The sequence below is a fragment of the Chelon labrosus genome (assembly GCF_963514085.1).
Source record: "Chelon labrosus genome assembly, chromosome: 16".
Taxonomy (NCBI): Eukaryota; Metazoa; Chordata; class Actinopteri; order Mugiliformes; family Mugilidae; genus Chelon; species Chelon labrosus.
Genome location: NC_140349.1, coordinates 16,876,157 through 16,898,342, shown reverse-complemented (window position 1 = coordinate 16,898,342; position 22,186 = coordinate 16,876,157). Strand labels below are relative to the sequence as shown.

Below are 22,186 nucleotides of genomic sequence, written 5' to 3'. Positions count from 1 at the left end.
GCAGCGGAAGCATATAAATCATACAATAACAAACCGCAGAAGGCAACCACCTCAAATACTCTCATCTACTTACAATATGAAGTCGTTTGATGATGTCACTGATAGGTCTATGGGGTTTCTACAAACACAAACACACACAGGCAAGCATAGTATTTTTGAGAACCTACCTTTGCAGCGTGACTGAGAAGATGCTTCTTATCTTGGAATTAGTAAATGTACTGTTTTTTTTTTGTTTGTTTGTTTTATCAAATCAGTAAAAAAAAAAAAAAAAAGTAACGAGAAAATAAACACTTAAATTATCCAAAACCAGTCCGAATTTTGTACCCCCTCCAAACTATTTTTATTCACAAAACCCAAAATAAAATTCAAAACCGTGAAAATGCCCGATCTGGCAACACTGAGTGGCAGCTTGAATTCTCGTCGGAGGTCGGGAACTGCTGTCGGGGAGGAGCCTCCTCGGTTTGGCGAGACCTTCAGGGACAGTAGGAGATATGTGACACGAGGCATCGCGAGTTATTGGCAAGGTAACTTACAGTGAGAAGTGTTGAGCTCTGTAATTTTGAGATCGCACACAGAGCGAGGTGGAGACAGTAAGTAGATTCAGTGCGATTCTCCGAAGTCAAACATATGAATAAACATTCTACAAACGGTTTGACGTCTAATTAAGTCGATTAATTGATTAAATAATTAGTCTAAGACTGAGTAATAAAAGAAAAACTTGTGATATATTTTATTCATTTTGTACACTGTAGCTTCGTGTCACTCTCGAATTACTAATCACAAAATCTATTAAAGTACACCAGCAACATGAGCATCAACTCGTACGTTGAAGAAACAAGCGCGATGAACGAATTAACCGGTATCACCCGAATGCAACATGGAGGGTCTGGCGTCAGAAGGACGTAAGAAGAATCCGGGTGAATGATGACAGCTCACCATGGTGACGACAGTTCCAGAAAGTAATAGCGGCATATTATCCAAGCGCTCGTGGGCTGTTTCTAATATAGCTCTTATCACGAGTTCTCATCCAAACAGATTGCTGTGCATATTTTGAGATATCACCATTATAGACTACTAGACTGGCCAACGTGGGGGAAAATCAAAGTGAGTCAACTTGTTTTAGTTAATAATTAGCTTATTTGTTTACGCGCACCCTCTATATTTGAACGTCATACAAAGGTGAATTATGTTTACATCTAGTGATCTGACGTGTTTAGCTAACGCCCATTGTTGCATCTCTTTAGAGCTTTAGACCTCGAATTATTCTTCAAATCTGTCCTGAAGGCCTGAAATACTGTTTTTTTCTTATAACTGTATAGCTCCCTCTAGTGTCCATTCCTTTACCTGCAACGTCACATGCGCATTATAAACAGCTTTAAAAATTAAAATTGTTTACTACAGCTACTCTGGTGCTACCAATGTGATTTTCTTTGTAATATGACTGCACAGCAGACAGAAACTCAAGCTCAACACCAACATACAAGAAAGTTTTTATTGATGTGGTATCAATACAATCAAGTACTGTAGATTTTGTATAAGCAGACAAACATTTTCGATCAAAAGGAGTGCATTTTATACCCAAATTCTATTGCATAGAGTGCACGCAATAGCCTTGTATGACAAAAAAAATCCTATACGTTGATACATTGTACATTACACACATAGAAAATAAAAAGTCCACAAATAATCCTTCACAAACAACTCTAGAATGCTAACTACATGTTGTAAATGCTCATCAATGCCGTTAAATACCATATAAACTGCTCTAGGCTTCGGTGGTCGGTTTTGGCATCCCTATTAAATTATCATAAATGTATAAATACATCTTCATTAATTTCATGTGCAAATGGGAACGGCCGTTTGTATTTATTGAAACGAAAACAAACAAATATCCCTTAAGAACCGAAGCAAGGCTTTTGTGAATCTTTTTTTTTCTTTTTCTTTTTTTTAATTGTAAGAAAAACAGAAAACATTTCAGAACTATTCGTGATTGAGGCGGTACGCGGATCTTACTGACACTTGTTAAATGATTTGCACACAGGGCAAACTCAGCAAGCAAGTGACATTGTCTATGAAAACATAAGGACAGAGAGTAATAGCCACATGTAGTTCTCATCACCATTTCATATGTCAAAAAAGAGAAAAACAAGAAAAAGGTGATAAAAAAAAAGGCAACATACAGTACATAACGAGCCCCGGACTGCCTTGTAGACTCACGTAACAACAATGATACATAGCAGTTGTAGGTGTGTTCGTGTTATGAGACCAAAGGGAAAGATTAAGTGCATTACATAGATGTAAAATACTGATTAGGCCTAATCCTCGCACTGCTTTTCCAGAGCAACTTGAAGAATTGTTGTTTATGTGGCACCGTAGATGGTTTAAAAACTGTAGTAAGTCAAACAGTATACATTCAATCTAACTGCTCAATATTTGGCACAATCCTCCTCCTCCACATTGACATTCCTCCATCAGGGTGTAAGGTAGTCATAATTCAGTGTAACAATTGTTTGGGCGGCGTAAGTCAGACTGGAATCCCATCTGACCTGAGACACGTACAAAAGGCACACAAACAGTGATATAAGCACCAACCTTTCTCAACAGTTTTGCCCAGACCTCTTTATCTTTCGCCTTCCTGAACTGCAACCATTGAATCTTGCACATGTCATAGTTTGTCTTTTTTGATTTGGTAGGATTATTGCACGCTGTTATTTCCATTCATCGGACCAATATGCAAAATGGCCTGTTTTACTTTTCTTAGTTTTCCATGCCACGTTCATCACCTATTCCATCGCTCGCTCCCTTACTTTGCATCATTAGTAAAGTTAAACCCTCTTGTGAGATTCTGAATTGTCGTGGCACGCTGACAGGACGGTGAGCTCTTCCTAAGGTTTTGTAACGCCATTCAAGTTTAATATTGTCTCTGCTGAAGTGTTCATGGCCTGAATGCCAAGGGGACAATGTGAAACAGCTACACAAACACACACGTTGACACAATGACAGACACGAGACTACACCTACTAGAACACACAGGCCCACACATACACAGAGTGTATCTTTAATGCTTCATCCAACAGAAATTAGTAAATACACAGATCTCACCTCTGACCTACCACCCCTCTCAGATATCTGGCAGGGGTTTGTTAAATATTACACAGCCTGTATTTCACAACCCATAGGCCTCAGTCGGTCCTTTTACTCATTTATGGAGTAAATGCAAATCGATTTCCATTTCCAGCTGTATCGTTTGACATTATTCAGTTGCAAAATATCCTGTCGTTGTAGCAATGGACCCTCTCTTGAACGCACAATAATTCGGCTATTTGTTTGACAGCAATGCTTGGCAAATGAGCATTATGAACTACAAATGAGTCAAAATTGCTTTCATTTGCCCAGCAACAATCATAAGTCATGCGGAAAATGGCACTGAAGGACGGAATGGGTGTATTTTTATCTGTAATCCACCTGTTTTCTAAGCAGAATCGAGTTTTCAGCCTACTCACAGTTTTTGAAATGTAGGGTGTGTGAGAATGGGGCTTTTCTAAGTGTAGCAGTGCGGATTGCTCCCCTTGGAATATGGTTATGATTTATTAATAGGTAGTATACCATGAGAAATCAGCGAAGTCACGGTCAGAGCATGTGAAGACGATGCCTGCGACATGGTAATGGAAGCTGCAGTGCAAATGAGAAAAAGAAAAAAAAAAATCAGATCGATACAAAGAAACGGGCCATCGATCCAGATATACATGTGTCCTTGATGTCCATTTGCAAGTTGCTTTCGGTATCTGTTCTATGACATGTAAACATTGACTGTATGGATACATATGATTTTAATTAATATTGTCCTGAAGGTTCAAAAAAGGCATGGTAATGTTGATCCTCTTTAAAAGGGCAATTCAGATGTGATCATTCTAATACTGTAAGGCCATTTTGGATTGGTCGGATTGCAAGTTCAGTAAATTAAAAGAAAGACCCATCTTTTGAAATCTCCGGCAACTAAATATGGAAAGCAACACGAAAAAACAGCGCCCAACAGGTGCTTCTGCCAACTAATTGTCAAAATATTTATCTCACTCTAAAAAAAACTATTTAATCCTGTTAACAGTAACGTGATTGTTTAGAGTACCAGAAAGGTCAAGTGAAAGTAATGGTTTTACAACACCAAATGCCTCATTTTGGAATTGTATGAATATACCTTCTGTTCTGTATTGTTGCTCTTTATGTCAGTATTTCCATTCATGGTTTAAATAATGCACAAGGGGGTCGGGTCGTGACTGCAGCCAGGGAGCTGATCACCCCCCCCAGGGGTTTGGTGATGTTGTCCTTATGTCAGAGCATGTGGGCAGGATGTGCAGTCACACGGGAAGGTCTGTTACTAGCACATTACAAAGTAAGGCACTCAATAGTCTGAATCCATGAAACAACAACAACAATGATGACAGGACCAAATAATAACAATAAAATTATGACAAAATAATAATTAAAATATTATAAGCTAAAAAACACCAACATAAAATACAACCCAAAACACACATTTGAAGGACACTGAAATAAAGAACACAGTATTATATTCCTTCCCCTGTCTTTTAAAAACTTTCCATATGTCATTCACAAAGTTTGTCGTTTTCATTCACTGATGTTGCTGCGGGCGAGACAGATAAAGATGATGGCAATACTATTGAGAATTTCATGGGTTTGTGTTACTATTATGGCTGCAGGTATTTTACGTTTAGGGCTGCTCTGAGGTGCCAATACAGGAACATGTTTTTAAGAAAAGGACAGGGTTATGTAGGACAGAGAAGGAATCCTGAGAAGGAGGAGTGGATGTACTCGGTAGAATAGAGGCCATTCGCCTGATCCGAGGGCATCTGAACAAACACCTGGTCACCCTCCTTCAGCTCCAGGACGGCACTACCAGACGCCTGGTCCATGTAGCCTTTCTTGTACTCATCATAGGTGTAAGTGGCTGGTACATTGTTCTTGTACAACGCCACCCACAGGCTAGTTCCCTTTACATGCATGTGGTACGCAAAGTAGTAGACACCAGATAAAGGAGCCGTGAACATGCCAGTAGAAGAGCTGTAGGCATTTTGCCCGTTGTATAGGGTCCTGTCAAATTTGATTGGTATTCCAGATGGAGGGAATGGTGTGGTGAGAATTGCTGTGAAGGCTGGCGCTACTGAGGCAGAGAGTGGAACTTGACTGTATGCAGGCCCCTTCCTGTCCCTTGGTACTTCACCCCCTTCCAACTCTGAATCTGTTGGCCCTGCAACAACTGTTTGACCATTTCCTGGAGGCCCAGGGGGTCCTGGAGGGCCAGGAGGCCCAGGATTACCATTAAGCCCACCAGGGCCTGGTTTCCCCGGAGGACCTTGGGGACCTATAGCTCCCTTTTCACCAAACTTACCCATCCCTGGAGCCCCTGGAAGTCCAGATTCACCCTTTGGGCCAGGAACACCCTGTGGGCCCATGGGACCCATAGGCCCCTGAAGACCAGGAATACCTGACTGCCCCCTGGGGCCTGGAGTCCCCATAAACCCAGGCTCCCCTTTTGGCCCTTGAGATCCTGTCAACCCTGGATTCCCAGGTAGGCCAATATGCCCAGCCTCACCTTTGGGTCCAGGTTTTCCGATGGGACCATTAAGCCCAGGGATACCCTTTTCCCCAGGGATACCAGGTTTTCCATAGGGTCCACTGGGGCCCTGGTCACCTCTAAAGCCAGGCAGTCCCGGAGGGCCTTGTGGCCCCAGCTCTCCTTTCTGTCCAGGCATTCCATGTTTTCCTGGGAGTCCCATTGGACCTTGAAGTCCTGGCGCTCCTGGCAGTCCATCAAGGCCTGGCTCACCAATGAGGCCCACCATTCCTTGCTCTCCTTTGTCCCCTGGAAGACCTGGAGATCCACCATAACCCCTTTCTCCCTTTGGACCACTCAGACCAGGTTTTCCATAGCCAGGAATCCCAGGCATTCCAGAAGCTCCCTTGGGCCCTGGCTCACCTTTTGGGCCTAGTGGACCCGGTGCTCCAGGAAGTCCATCTATCCCAGGCTTCCCTAACCCAGCTGGCCCTGGCAGACCCTGTGAACCTGGGGCTCCAGGCTGTCCTTGTTCTCCTAGATCCCCTGGGAGTCCTTGATCACCTTTAAGACCAGGAAGTCCAGGCAAACCCTTTGGTCCTGGTTTGCCAATACCCGGAAGACCAGGCTGTCCTGTGCTGCCTTTCAGCCCAGGAGGACCCCTTATACCTGTAGGCCCTGGCTTCCCATTTCCATTCTCGCCCTTAAGCCCACGCTCACCTGGTTGACCAGAAATGCCTTTTATTCCTGGTTCACCACGGCTCCCAGGGGGGCCTCTGACACCTGGAAGTCCAGGTTTCCCATTCAGAGACAGACCTGCAGGACCAGGGAGTCCAGGCTGCCCAGGAGGACCACGGGGACCTGGCTCACCACGAGGGCCAACCTCACCATTCAGTCCTGTCATCCCCTTTGGCCCAAGCTTTCCAGGGAGACCTGGAAGTCCTGGTTTACCAATTCCTGGAAAGCCGGGAGGCCCCTGAGGCCCTGGCTGGCCATTGAGACCTGGCTTGCCCAGTCCAGGTTTTCCTGGAAGTCCTGGTGGCCCAGGAGGGCCTCTTGGTCCGGGTTTCCCCTGGGGGCCTGGTTCCCCTTTCACTTCCATCATGGGTGGCATATCTAGAAGAAAGGTGATAGAGTTATTAGTATTGCAGACAGTAAATATAAAAGCTGGCAAGGCATTCCAAAAAGAAAAGAAAAAAAAGAAAATACATGTCTGTTAAGATACACATCCACTGCAAAAGGCCAAAAACTATGACAAGAAATATGTTGAAAAGACAAGAACTTACATCTTTATCTGGGAAAATAAATATTTAAACTGTCATTTCAAATGAAAACATGGAAACTGATCAGTTCTCTTAATGTGCTCATGGAGTGGTTAAATATTACCCAAGCACAGACTGAACAGAAGGCAGAGTACATTCTGGCCAGGTCACAAATCTGATCTAAATATAGCACTGTATATGTTTCTGAACTCAACAGTTGTTATGTATTGACATATTTCAGCAAGGTTTAACTTTTCTGTTTTCCTAACTGACTAACTTGGAGGTCATATCAGGTTTGAGATTCCTTTGATTGTGTAACACATGGAAACTAAACTAAAATGTTTGCTAAATGTTATAAATTATCATTATTCTATCCTGGCATAGTGGAGCGTAATACATCCAGGCCCACAGAACAGAAACACAGGTCTGGTGAACAGGAAAATAACCTGTTTGAGATTGTTCCGCCTTGAAGAGTAATACCTGTGTATTACTCTTCAAGGCCAGCTTATCTTATTATTTTGCCGCACACATGTCAAATATCCATAGCATATTTTGAAAAATGTAGTGTTCAAATCAGCCAGGAAACAACCACTGTTCTGGCACACTGCCCTGAAATTGCGAAGACAATCCAAGCTGGTTGGGACCTTTTGTTGTGTAGATATTACCTCCTAAGAAATCTTCAAGTGATACGGGGCCTCTCAAACAGGGGATTGGCTCATATAATATAGTAAACTGCTAGCTGCTGTTTGTCACAGAAATTTCTTAGGGGGAAGAACTTCAAAATCATTCCCTTTCTTTGCACTGCCAGGGTAACCATGGGCCACTATCGCCCCCTAGTGGCAGTTAATGAGACATGCAGCACTACACGAGTTCACTAACACTAGTTCAGCTATGATAATGATAATTTTATTGTTTTGGTGGTTGTGTGCATTCTTATTATTATTCAGGCTAACCCACCACCTCTATTGCTATTATCATCCAACCGGTTGAACATAAGCGGTCAGAAAATGGTGAACAAACCACATAGATAACCACATTATCTTAAGAAGAATTTGGAGTTTATCTACGCCAGGTGCCATCATCAGGGTAAAGTACCCTTTGCCCTGCGTCTCAACACCCGGTTTTGAATACTGTAAATGCAAGGATTGTCGTCTAATTTAATCATTTGGTCAAAGGTTCAATCAGCATTTGGTAACAGATTGTGATTAAAAAGAAATTCATTGTCATGAAAATCGTAAGGTTGCTACTTTGATGTATCAACAACAATGGAGAAATTAGGTGTTTCACATTTGACAAAGTGCAATTGCTTTTTTTTTTACTTGCTGAAATACTCTCCAGGATTGAAATATTTAAGTTGTGCTTTCTAATACATTTGAACTGAAGAAGCAAAGACATGTAGTGAATGCTGAGTTTCCAGATGGTTCCTTTCAGTGAGCAGAGTTCTGATCAGTCATTTCAGAGGTGATGCAGTGCAGAAATGTGACCAGTAAGTGGCAGCAAAACCATTGCATCCAATGTGAGCCGCACGCATTAGCCTTGCTCTTTCAAGTCTGATGCATGAACGTCTTCCACACTCATTGCAATCCCATTTACGGAGAGCATGGCTTTAGATTGGTTGCACTCTTCCAGCTGGTCTTTTATGTTTCTGAGAGATTTCGTTTGTCTGAATCCAACTCGAATATTTCCGTGCCAAACATCATTTTATGACAGCAGTGCATTTTGCTTTGAAGAAAGGGGTCTCTGATAGTACAAGGCACATCTCATATGATCTAGAGCAGATTTGATAATGAAGGCGGTGACAGCGGACACATTTCACAGAATGATTCCCACCACCTCCTTTTCCTGGTTCCCTTGCCTGGGGCTTTTATTTAATCTATTCTGATTTCCTTCACACTCTCTCCTGAGGAATATGCAATAAATAGTGGGGTAACAGCATCCAGATGGCGAGAGGAGCAACGTGCCATGTGGAGTTCAGCAAACAGTGGGCAATCAGGCCTCCATTAGGCCCCAGCTGAGGGCCTGCTGGGTGTAGGTATGCATGTATGCGAGACACAGTGTTAAACCTTATTGAATCCCTTTAAAGTGACTGTTATCCATGCTTCCAGTGAAGTGTGAGCAGAGCAATTACCCTGCAGAGTTGCTGAACAGTGTACGAAGAGCAAAAGCAACACATACTGTACACCCACAGCGACTACTCACCAACATAATGTCCCTTGCCCTCTCGAAACGGAGGTCCAATAGGCCCTTTCATCATGGGCTGCATGTACTTCATGTGGGGTATGGGGGCGTAGCCTCCAGCAAGAGCACGCCCCCCGAGCATCAGTAGCACACAGACAGGAGCCAACAGCATGGTCACCAGCATCCCAGGCTTCAGGTATCACACGCAAAGAACTGAAAAGAACAGAAAGAGAAGATATTAAACTTTAGAGCCTTTTACACCCACAGTGATAATGGGCTATGAAACCACAGTGGTGTAAGTTTGAAATCTCACTCTTTAGAGCACATTACTTAACACCATGCAATACCACACATTCACAGGAATTTACTGCTGAATTCATTCAAGGAATCTCAAGGAAAAAGACGAGATGCAAACAGATAAATCTAGCTTATGCTTGCTAATTGCTTATGTAGCCCCCTGCTGTCAGGTACAGCATGCGGTTAGCGCTTGGCTTCAGCGGTATTTGGTCTAGATGGCTCCTAGTAACTGTGACAGGCATTTCTGTTGACTTTAATTTACTCCGGGAAGAAGTGACCACATAGCCCTCTGCCAAATATTTTCACACCCATGGTCAGGTGCAAGCAAGAAACCGCCAGAGGACAGCCAGCGTGTTTGCGTATCACATGCAGGGCTTGGCTTTAATCGGAGAAATGATGTGTGACAACGGAATGAATTGCCATGAATTGCATTTTTGGACAGACGACTGTCAGGAGATATTTCGCGATGATGTCGGATGCAACATGCGGTTTCAGGATGGGGCTGCTCACTTTTAAATGCCAAACATGCTTTCATTAAGCATGAAACGACTGGAGAATGTATTGCATAGCCTTGGAAAACTATATGCTCCAAGGCTTTCACCCCCTCATTAACCTGCTATCAAGGTTGCAAGGCAAGCAAACCAAATGAGGCAGATAAGACATACACTTTAATATCTGGCAATTACCTCATACTTACTCTGGGTCATTGATTTAAAGCAGCATTAAGTGCCACTCTAGACATTTCTCAAATAATATTAAGCTCTCAATCTATGCACGGCGGCAGCACCTTGCATCTAATCAAATAAAATACTTGCATGCATCCCTCTCCGCCGATACGGAGTCAGTTTAGATCTCAATAGTAAGACGAGTGTTCATGCTTTATTCAGGTTTATTCTGAGAAGTTACCCGAACAAGAGTTGACATTTGCTAATTTGAAAATTACATCACATTAAACAATGCCGTTAATTGGCAGCAGGATTGGGAGCAATCTGGAAGCTCATAGCTGACGTTAAATCACCAGTACTTAGAAAAAGGTGTGTTCATTGCCACCATATGTGCCGAGTTTAGGCCTGATTTACAGCTTTGCTCTTGCTGTTGTCTGTGATTGTTTAGTGACCGCAAAGCTAGATAGCTGAATTCTTGTTTTAAAGCCATTCACCAAAGCGTTTTTGTGATTAGTCATAACTATGCGTGTCTGTGGTTTTTGCTTGTTTATGCTGCTGTATGTTTTTGTGAGGCTGAAATTTTTTGAAGCCTAATCTATGAAAAAAAATGAAAAAGGAAAAGACAAAGATGTTAAGAGAAATAAACAGGAGAAAGAGGGAAAGGCTTTGGTAGGACAGTGTTTTGGTGGTTGGCCGACTTTCTGGCTGGCTGGCAGGGAAGCTCGTCTGGTATGGGGGTCTGTGGTTTCGGTGCAGACGTAATTTAACAGGCGGTTCTGGATGCCCACCATTCTGCAGGCGTCAAACCCGATCAACAACCGGAGCGACACACAACTCAAACACAGAAGCTGTGCAAGAACGGGGATCAGCCACAGACGGCCGGTTCGCAGACTTCCACAGTCTGTTTATCAAATGTTTTTGTTTGAAAAGCTCTGCAGACGAAAAAAAAAAAAAGTAAAATCTCACGCAATCCACTCCGGCTGGCCATCACGAACCACTGCTGGACCCGGGCTCGCACACAAGAACACCCACATAACCAAGAACACACTCGTGGTATGCATGAGAACTCGACACACCTCTGGTAAGTGCTTATGCAGGGTGTCCTGAAAATACTCGTTAACTTTTTGCCCATTTTCTCATAAAATCCACTGAAAACACACTCCGAGTCTGAAAGGGGAGAAGAGCTAATGATGAATCAAAGCCTCCTTCGGTTATTAAACATGAGCGGCATCCAAAGTTACAGGGAAAAAGCTTCGTCTGGCAGGCTGAGTGACGTTTTATATAAAACAGATTGAACTGATGAAAATCACTGCACACATTAAAGTAACAGAACCAAAAATACACAATGAAAGGAACAGCAGAAGAGAAAAGTACCGCTGATGAAGAAATAATGGAGTCTGACCACGTAAAAGACAAAACACTGTTAGACATCTGATAGGCATCACTTCCAGTAGTCGTTTGTGTTTTGTTGCAGTTGTGCATCCTTTTTTGGTCGTTTTTCTTGTCGTACTAGTTGTTGTAGATTTGCATGTCACTGTTGTTGATTCTTGACTCATTGTTGTTGTTTTTTTGTATCTTTGAGGTTGTTCTGTGTATAGTGTAGTTCCTTTTCATCGGTTTTGGCTGTTTTATATCAACTTGTTATATTTTGCATGTGATTGTAATAGTTTTTTTTGTCAGTTTGTAGTCGGTTTATGACTCTTTGCAGTTGTTTTTTTAATCTTTGTAAAAAACAAAATTGATCTTTTACATGAACATATTGTAGTTTTGCATCTCACTGTAGTTGATTTATGCCAGTTTGTAGCCGGTTTGTGACTCTTTGTAGTTGTTTAATGAATCTTTGTATTTGTTTTTTGTTAATCGTTGTAGTTGTTTTGTGTATAGTGAAGTTCTTTTGCATCTTTTTTGGCTGTTTTATATCTATGTGCTGTAGCTTAGCTTCCTGCTGTGGTTTTTTTTTCTACCAGTTTGTAGTCTCTCATGACTCTGTAGCTGTTTTATGAATCTTTGTAGTTGTTTTGTATTTAGCATAGTTGTCTTGCATGTTTTAATGGTTTTTATACATTTTCTGTTGTAATTTTGCTCTTGCTATAGTTGTTTTGTGCTAATTTGTAGTTGTTTTATGACTCCTTGCAGTTGTTTTGTGTTTAGTATAGTTTTACATCTATGTTTTGTGGTCTTCCATGTTTCTGTTTTTTGAATCTTTGCAGTTGTTATACGGATGCACACTGCCTTCAGAAAAAATAGGAGAAAAGGTAGGTCTTATCTTTTAATGTAAACTTCTACAACTCATAATTGTGACTTAATAAAATAATTATGAAATCCAGATGACACACATTCGAATATGACCATAAATATACATTTTGTTGACGTAGTATTGTATTGTACAAAATGTCCTATTTAACTTGTTAAATTACTCAAGAAAGCTTGAGACCCAGTTTTTTGTTAACTTCTATGAATAAACCATCCGATTGAAACTGCTTTTGCTAATCCTGCGGTGCTTTTAACAAAATGTCATTGTGTTTGTGTGGGAGAGTGCACACAAGGAGCATAGACAGACATCCCATTTCCTCACTTACAGTAAACCTCTCGGATCTGATGGTAATCTGAAGCTTGCAGTCGTCACCTCTCTCGAACATGTGTTGGATGGCACTTAAACAGAACCCAAATCTGCGAAGGCTTCCAAAGCAGGCTCAACGGCTTCCAAACCCGAAATTCAGCAGCATCTCAAGTGGCCTCCTCAGACAAGCAGAAGAGACACAGACAACCCTGCAGAGTGTAAGCCAAGCACACACTTCTCCGTCTGCCTGCTAATGAAATCAACAGCGCTGGGGAGGTGAGGTTTAAAGGTGCTCTGCCTCCATTTCCCTGAAGCTCTACATGTGTGGATCCAGACTGCCAGACGTTTCCTAAACCACGTGCCACAGAGAGATTATAGGTACACCGAGTGTGAGGGTTCGATGTCATGCAGGGAAGAGGAGGCGGTTGTTTTTGTGGTGAACATTCGAGCCGCTGCTTGAGTGGAGGAATCATCACTTCAACATCATGTACAGTGTAATGCCAGTTTTTAGGAAAACACCAAATGGTTCAACACCAGCCGAGGTCCGTGGTGGTTAAATAGTTTGGTTACGACCACAGAGAACTGCACTTAAAACCTGACCAAATTTTTTCGCTGATTCATCCAGTTCTGACAAACCTTGGCCACAACCATGACCATAACTGCTCCTAGCTCCAACCATGAACTTCCATGGCTGGCCAGCATTTAGTCAACCGCAGCCATCTTCCTTTGTGTGAATTTACAAAGCAAATGTTGCAAACTTTCACAAAGAGAATTAACTCCAAGCACTAGAGAGAAAGAAATTTGACACTTTACAAATTAAGTTCACACATTTGTGGTTTATTATTCAATCTGTAGTCTAGACCTGTGAGTATTAACGGATTATACAGACTTCTAGTGAAAGACATGGTCTTGCAGGTGTCAGGAAAACTCTACCTTGTATTGTACATACACAAGAGATTGAGGTAAAGACAGAGGAGAAAGTGAGCACAGCAGTTACACAACACAGCTCTTGTTGAGTCTGAAAGTGTGTGTGTTTGAGAGGGAGGGGGTGAAGAAATTGAGCACGTAGGGGTTTTATGTAAAGAATCACCTTCTTCTGAATGAGGTAATGCCTCCATCAGCCTGTGCGGCACATTGAGGTGTCAGCGTGCAGCATAATATTGAGTACTGGTCACCCTTTCTGGTGCCTTTGAACGCACATTGAATTACTCAGCACAGTGCAAATAAACATTCTGGGGAACAGTGCAGCCGCTCACATAACGCGACCATGTGTGCGTGTATAAAAGCGACCGCGAAGCTAATGCATATATGATGAGGCATTAACATCTGTTACTTAGGTTGCCACCAGCTGGAAAGAGTACTGAAGTTCCTGTTTGGTTGCTTCTCATGAAAAACTGTCCCGCCACAATAAGAGCTCCAATGTTCTCTTACTTCCACTGAATCCTTAGTAAAGTGTAGAAGAGTCACTTGAAATATTGTAAGTTGTAAGTTACATGTATTTGACCAGCTGGTCTGCAGCTGGTCCCATCAGAAATAAAACAAGTGGGGACAAGTAGGGAGAAAATAGAGAATGGGGAATGATCTGCACTTACACTGATGAGCCACAACATTAAAACCAATGGCAGGTAAAGGAAATAACAAATAATTTTGATGCAATGCAATGTTCTCCTAAGAAATCGGGTTTTGGTATACATTAGTTAGTTAGACACATTCCACCCACCTAAACATTGTTGCTGACCAGGTACCCCCACCCCATCACTCCGTAATGGCAGCAGCCATCCACAGCAGGACAATCCGGCCTTCCACACCACAAAAACTGCTTAGGAACAACTCAGATAACGTGAACAGTTCAAGTTGTTGACTGGGCTTCCAAACTCCCCGTACCTCAAACTGATCAAGTATCTGCGGGATGCTCTGGAGCAAACCTGACCCATAGAGGCCCTTCCCCTCAACCCATAGGACCCAAAGACTCCCCTACCGGCTGATGAGTGTATTTTGCGCCTCTACACTGTTTCCAAATGACACACACACCAATGCCAGAAGCGTATACACAAAGTGCTCACCTGTTTTTGGGAGAAATTTGGGAGTTCAATGTCTTTCCCAAGGACACTTTGGCCAGCCTTCAGTTGGCCAGGGATTAAACAGCCAACCCTGCAATCAGTGGACAACAAACTCTACCACCTGAGCCACAGCTGCCTGAAAAATGAAGCCAACGAACCGCAGGAATCAAACCCCAGTCTCTTGTCTGGAAGCTGTGTGTGTTGATGGAACCAACACCGCCACTTCAACTTTCTGTAGGTCTTCCTACCTTCAGATAATGCATCTTTATACAACTCATGGTCAGCGTCACCAAAAAAAAGTGGGAAGCCTGCATCCATGTACATGAAAGTGTTCAAAAGCTGAGTTGTGAGCACAAAGGTCTGCAATATACAGACGCACTGAATCAGACCCCTTAGGAAGCCGTTGACACACAGGCATCCTATATCCTTTCCTCTCTTGGTAGTAGTAATGATGATATAGCCAATGTATGCCCTGCAGTTGACACAAAGAGTGCACAGGTGCACACACGTATTGTTTTCTATCACACCTGCTTGTCTGCCATCTGTCTTGTTGCTTGTTGTCTTCTGAGGATTCCCATTTTTGTCTTTTGTGGGAGGAAACTCAATAGAAGACGGCCATCTATTACAGCGTGATCTGAAGACGGGAGTGAAAAAGGCCTCGCTTTGCTTCAGGAAGGGGAAAAAACTCATAAAGAAAAAGGAGATGGAGGACAAAAGACGAGCCTCATCAATTCAAGGAAATGGTACCTGCGGAGCGGGGATGTGTTTTCCTAACATCCCCGAAGGTTGAGGGCGGGTGAGAATAGAGCCTGGAGGCGTTCAGAGAGGGGTCAGTTTATGTTGATGGAGTGGTTAAAGAGGGAACAAGTAAGAGTTAGAGGAAACGGAGGGTGTAGGTCGTGTTAAGCGTGGGGAGAGAGACAGGTAGCGGGAGAGGGGAAAGGAGCGAAGAGGTCAGAAGGAGGGTTTTCATTTCTTGATGACTTCATTCAGAGGAACATGTTTAATACCCCTGGGTGTGTATCTAAGTGCAGAAGCAGACAGGCTAATCATAAAACAGGGGTGATGTATTGTGCATATGAACGGGGTCTGTGCGTGCGTGTGCTTAGGTAGAAAAGGTGAAGCAGTGAAAGTGAGGTTAATTAGTCATGGAATTATTAAACTGCAGGACCTCACACATGTACAGTTGCGTGTGAGATTTATAGGAGACCTTTATTTGCTCCCCGGCTCCAAGCAGAAACCGGTGTCCATTACAGCGGCTGACCCCCTGCTGATGATTGTGATAAAGCAGAGGGAGATTTTTTAAAAACACCTGACAGGAAGCGGGTTACAGGGGGACTGGCTGTGATAAAAGTCTTTAGGCAGATGCAGACAGCTAAACCTTTCTGCTTGCCCCGCTGCTGCACCTAAACTCAACAGGAGCGCCAGATTAGGTAATCGAGAGGAAGGAGCAAAGAAAAAATACAAAACTCTCATAAAGGTTGAGATCTGCTTCCACCTTTCCAGAGCAATAAATGTTCTGCTTGTCAGTGCAGCAGAACAAGCCACTGAAAGCACACTTCCACTCTTACAAGAAAATGGCATTACTACCTTGATAATATTTTTTCATCATGTGAAAATATAGAGATTTATGGACTGGAATATGTAACCGTAAAGGAAATGCGTACGTTAGAGGCTGTGGAGACAACCTCGCCTCAGAATTATAATTTCGGGGACACCCAGTGATACAATTTCCTGTAAATCAGACTGGTCGTTCCGTCTCTCCCTGCCTCGCAGGTCTCAGCTGGCATACTCGGCTCTTTTCTCCCTCTCTCCCATCCCCCTTATTCTCTCTTCCTTAATCCCCCCTGCTCCCGGCGCCGCTCATTTCGGGTGTGAATGCTCTTATTGTTCGCAGCCAGGCCGAGATGATTCTTTTCCTGCTGCTAATTTGAACCTGACAGTAAAAATGTGGGGAGAAGGACAGGAAAGAGAAAAATGGGGATAGGGAGTGAGTGTTTAGTGAGTGAGATTTAACAATGAAAATTTATGGCAACATTTACATAACAGGTGATTGCTGCCAGCAGATTAGCTGTACCTGAGAGCCTGAAATTGATTTTTAAAATTAGTGTGTTGGCTGACAAATTGAGTTTTTAATGTTTCCGACAGACTTGTTAAACAACAGAGACACCATAGCTGTATTCTGGCCATACCTGGCCACAAAACAGTCTAACTACGGAGTTAATGCAGCATTACAATAAGTAAGTTTGCTAGCTCCAAACTAAAGCGTCAGATCTATGTTTCTGCCTTTTCTCACATTTTAAACTTGAGAGTGTTTCCATCTCAGCCTACACCAATCAGGCATAACATTATGACCACCTTCCTGACTCAACAGAGAATGGACATGGGCCTTCTGAGGGTGTCCTGTGGTGTCTGGCAACAGAATGTTGTTAGTGGGGGCCTTTGGGTCCTTTGGGTTGACGGGAGGGGCCTCTGTGTATCAGCCTTGTTCCAGGGCAAACCCACAGATACTTGATCAGTTTGGGATCTAGTGAATTTGGAGGCCAGGTCAACACCTTGTGCTGTTTTTCATGTTTTTTTGAGTTGTTCCTAAACCGTTTTTCAGTGTGTGCCTGTGTCAGGCTGCATCCTGCTGGGGATCAAGGAGTGTCATTGCAATGGGGTGGGGGTGCCTGGTCTGGTCTAGGTGGGTGGTACATGTCTAAGTAACATCCACATGATCCAGGTCCAAAAGTTTCCCAGCAGAACATTGAATTGACACAAGATGGTCAATGTTTCTGACTTCTCCTGTCAGTGGTTTTAATGTTGTGGCTGATTGGTGTAATTAGAGGCCTGTGCACTTATGTAGAATACTGATACAGTTGCTAACCTTGGACTGTCACATCACTGTTCAAGGGCCAGGTTTAAAGAACAGTCAGTTGTTCAGACAGGATGGTGTTGTGCAGGATCAAGGATTGGACTATGTGTGGCTCTAATGCACTGGGTTGGGCTTGGTCTGTGGTTTGTCTCCTGATTCTGTGCCTTGTCTCCAAGTAGATGTTAACTGGCTCCCTATACTGTGTGGGTGGCTTTGCCTCTGCCAGAACGCCACCTCTGAAATTGTGCAGTAAGCACAGAACACACAGAAACACGTTCAAAACAAGCCACTGTATGAACGATTCATGATTTTCCCCATAACGTGTTTTGCAGCGAGCGTTTTGCAGCAAAGCTCCGTCATTTCCCAACTGTGTGTCAAAATATCCATGGTGGCGGTTCATCCAAAGTCAAAGCTGGTCGTGGCGATGAGTCAAAGCCCGTGTGGAGAGGGAGCACATGGCTCTATTTAAGATTCGGCGCGCTGAAGGTGAGAAATGTTCTGGGGCCCTGAAATAAGGGGGCTAAACCCGGAACAATCACACACCATCAATTGTTCCACTCTTTTTTTGCCAGGACTGGAAAAATCCCAAGCTGCACGTAGCTGGGGCTAACATCCAGGAAGGAAAAGCCCAGAAAAATCCTCTAGTAGTCTGCTTCTATCAAAGGATTCCACAGTTTGACGCTCCGTGGAAACACTGAGCTATTATAGATCACGTTATCAAAGGCTACCACTGACGATGATGGAAAGGGAAAGAAAAAGTACCCAAACAAGATCCAAGCGACGGAAGGAGAGAAGAAAAATGATTCATCATGACAAAATGCAGGAAAAGAAACAGGGAGATAGAGGCGGGGAATGAAAAAGAAGAGCAAAAGGCTTTAGGTCTTCATCTCCCTGCTGACCTACTTCAGATGCGTGCCCCGCCAATCATCTCACACACTCCTTCCGCTGGCAGCCGAAACAGATTCACACGTACACGCACGTGTCGCGCACGCACAACCACACACACCAGCTGGCAGGAAAACAGAGAGGGAGGCCTACTTTTCTGTTGAAAATGGAGGGAAGTGGAGAAAGAAGGAGAGGTAGAGAGGAGATTATAATTTAATAAGGGGCAGGAAATCTTGGTCAAATCCCCCTGAAGGAGTTGAAATGCCTCCGTGCTGGAGGCTACCGCACTCTAGACTGACTGAGCTCCATCTGAATGGGCTTCTCTGGCACAGGCAGCGGGACAGACAACCAAAAAACTAGACAATAGACCAGGAAGAGCGGGATTTCACTATACTGTTGTTTGGAGTCATATTCCAACATTAATTAGCATGTAAGTGAACTGGACACGGCACCAAAATGTTTAAAAAGGAGTGCTTTGCAGTTCATCTATCAGTTTTATTGAAAATCTAACTTATACCTGCTTTAGGGATGCTGTAGGTTATGATGGTCAAACCCACCATGACATCACCCATAGAAGTGTTTTTGAAGCTCAGTGTAGGTGTCCCCGGCCATTGCCATCTTAGCAGTAACCCGACTCCTTCTAACTCCAAGCTAATTCAGAAATGGGCAAAGAGGTGGCGGATAAGTGGAGCCATACCTGTGCAGAGAGCTAGAAACACCCTTAATAATACCATCATTTATTAATTCATTCATTAATCTTCTGTAACCGCTTGTCCTGTAAAGGGTCGCGGGGGTGCTGGAGCCTATCCCAGCTGTCATCGGGCGAGAGGCGGGGAACACCCTGCAGGTTGCCACTCTACCGCAGGGCTAACACAGAGAGACAGACAACCATTCAGACTCACATGCACACCTACAGCCAATTTAGAATCACCAATGAACCGAACGAGCATGTCTTTGGACAGTGGGAGGAAGCCGGAGTCCCCGGAGAGAACCCATGCAGACACGGGGAGAACATGCAAACTCCACACAGAAAGGCCCAGTCGGCCCATGGATTCGAAAATACCATAATTTATTAAGATAAATTGTTCAACTGTCATGGACGGGGAAATTAGCTATAGAGACCATTATTTCGTACCAGTTATGTTTATTTTTGCTCCAAAATTTGACAGTTTTATATGGAGGACTGACTTGCATTTGGAGCTAGCCAGGACATTTGAGAAACTGCAGTTTTTGGCGTTTTCTGCATTGGCTTCAATTTGAGCCCTGGACGTTGCCACAGTATTGTATACTGTGCGATATGTGAGATCAAGCCATTTGACGCCAGCTATTGCAACTTTTCAGCCATTGTAATTGTTAATAAAAAAAATGTTTTATCTTTAAACAAAATAAAACTTTAAAAAGTGTAATCAGTGTGAACGGTCAACTGAAGATAGCAGTACACAACAATGAAATCACAACTCTGGGAAGTGCAGGGCAAAAACAGTGCCATAACTGCCTCTTAACAACTGTAAAGTCAACAGTGGATTGCCTCCTAAGAAGTCAGACTATGTTACCTTTGATAAAAAGCTGCCTCTGTGACCACAGGTCAGTGGCAATAAGGGCAAACTGACTTTCTGTTCTGTTTCTGTTTCCAGTAAAACTGTTCAAGAATCACTCTCCATGAAAAACAAGGTTTTACTGTTCTGGTAAAACTATAAAAGGTGTTACAAGTTATTAGAGCTAATGATGCAATGGTATGTAATGTGATGTAAGTGAATGCAAATTAAAACAGGAATGAATAAATAAAATAACTATATTTGAGTCACTGTAAGTTCTTGGATCTCCTTCAGACCGAAATCTGATCAAAAAGACAGCTTTTTGGTCCGTAATAAAAGCGAAAGCCTAAATGCATTGCGGGCTTAACAAAACAACACCAGGAAATAAGCTAACACAGGGAAATAGCTAACAAATGAACCGCTGTTGCTCAAGGACTCGGATCGCGTGAAGAGACGCCAGCGGACATATGGATGGGAGTGATCTCTTGGGTGAGCGCTTGCACACCATCGCAGTTATGTTTCTGTTAGTGTAGTGCTTTAGCGCTTGGGAGTCTTTGGGTAAGAGACTTGCTAACTGCCAGGTTAAAAGTCACTCACTGAACTGCATTTAGAACTTTAACGTGCAGGGAGAAATCTGCTGAATCCATCAGTGTTCAGAAATGTCCTGCTCACCCACCCACATTGTTTAAATGGATATTCATTAGACGGTTTGAATCCCAGTCTAGGACCATTAACAATTCATTGGCCCCTGGTTGATTGATCACTCACTTAAAACACCGCTGACCCCAGCTGGTAGTTCCAATCTTCAGACCTAGCCAGCTCAAAAGAACCCACAAAGCATTTCACACGCACACACACACATGCATGCATATTAACCAGACCACCAGCATACAGCACATAGCCCCCTCTGACTGTGGTCCTTGGTGAAGCCCACTCCACCCATCAGGATCAATGCAAGTCTTTATTAACTGTTGGCTGAGACTGCTGGCTGTGTAAGAAGACCCTGGCAGCTCTGGCCTCACACCTCCCAAAATCCACTGCTGGTCTGTATAAACATGACTGCGTGTGTGTGTGTGTGTGTGTGTGTGTGTGCGTGTGTGCGTGTGTGCATAGAGTGTATGTGTACACTTTATGTCTCTATTGCTGCATAGATGTTGTAAAACTAAGATTTTAAAAGAGATTATAAAAGTTGGGGTGAGGGGAGGAAGAAACTTTAGCAACTAGTCATCCCTTCGCCATTTTTCAAAACTTTACGAGCACTTTCTAACAAGGTTGTTGAAACAACAGTTCAGTGGCAGCGGCGCAAGCATGTGATAAGTGTGATTTTTACTGTGGCTACATCTGTGCACTCATAATCAGTCTGCTTTTCAGCTATGGAACGCATAAAAGAAGCTATTTGGCAGCTGAAATGCACCCAAAGGGACTATGTAAAACCTGTGAGAAAACCAAGTGATACGTCCCACTGGAGCAGTGTACAGTAGTGGACCCACGGCAGGTCATATGAAGGCCGTAAGAGCCACCAGAGAGCAGCACAGGTCAGAAGAGACGGTACCGGGAGCTCTGGGAAGCGTCAGACACTCAGGAGGGGCGGATGACAAGTGGAGGGCTTGGATCACGGCCAGTCCCTTTTCACACTACTGTGCGTTACTAGATGTCTCATTTAGTTTGAGATTTCACACTGACGCACAGCCTCAAGCGCAGTACACGCATGCCTGCAAGTTGTACATATATACTGAACATAAAACATGTGGCTATACAGTATAAGTAGTTATTGCATATATAAAGCTGTCATGTCCTAGACACTCTAGTTTTAAATAGTGTACTCTTTCAGCAGCCAATGACGACACATTTGATTTCCTAGTGAGTATTTCTTGTGGCTTTTAAATAAACAGAGTCCGTGTTCATTTTAATAAAAGAACGTGTCTTTTAAGGACAGATCTATATAAGGAAATGGCTACACAGAAATACTTTTATTATTTATTTGGGCCTTTCTGTGGCATTTGTTGATAGCAAGAAACAAATTACTCTCCTACTGTTTAAAGACTCAAAGATTGTCTGTTAAGTCTCTATCTATAACACAATGATGTACAAGCCTCGTGTCCACTAATGAAATGATTGCAATATATAAAGGAATATCTGGATATAAATGCACCAACAGATGCTTTCCTGGTGCTGCAGCTTCAAATCAAAGTTGACTTTTATTGCACTTAAAGGGAACGCAATGGTAAGTTTGATGAGTGAGTTTAGCACTTTCCACTATCCTTCATCAAAGATGCGTCTACGAAAGAAGACGACAGCAGATCAGTTTGTCATAT

At 43.2% G+C, this 22,186-nt stretch overlaps 1 protein-coding gene across 1 annotated transcript in view; it reads right to left on the bottom strand.

The window, feature by feature from the left end:
- Positions 1-1,478: 1,478 nt before the first annotated feature.
- col8a2 (collagen, type VIII, alpha 2) overlaps positions 1,479-22,186 on the bottom strand; it is a 45,025-nt gene continuing 24,317 nt past the window's right edge. Inside the window, exons 2-3 of the mRNA XM_084563386.1 lie at positions 9,034-9,225; positions 1,479-6,688 (exon numbers count right to left, since the gene is read on the bottom strand). Of these exons, the coding sequence (XP_084419512.1) occupies positions 4,785-6,688; positions 9,034-9,196 (2,067 nt within the window). The 5' untranslated portion in view covers positions 9,197-9,225 and the 3' untranslated portion in view covers positions 1,479-4,784. The remainder of the gene's footprint in view (positions 6,689-9,033; positions 9,226-22,186) is intronic.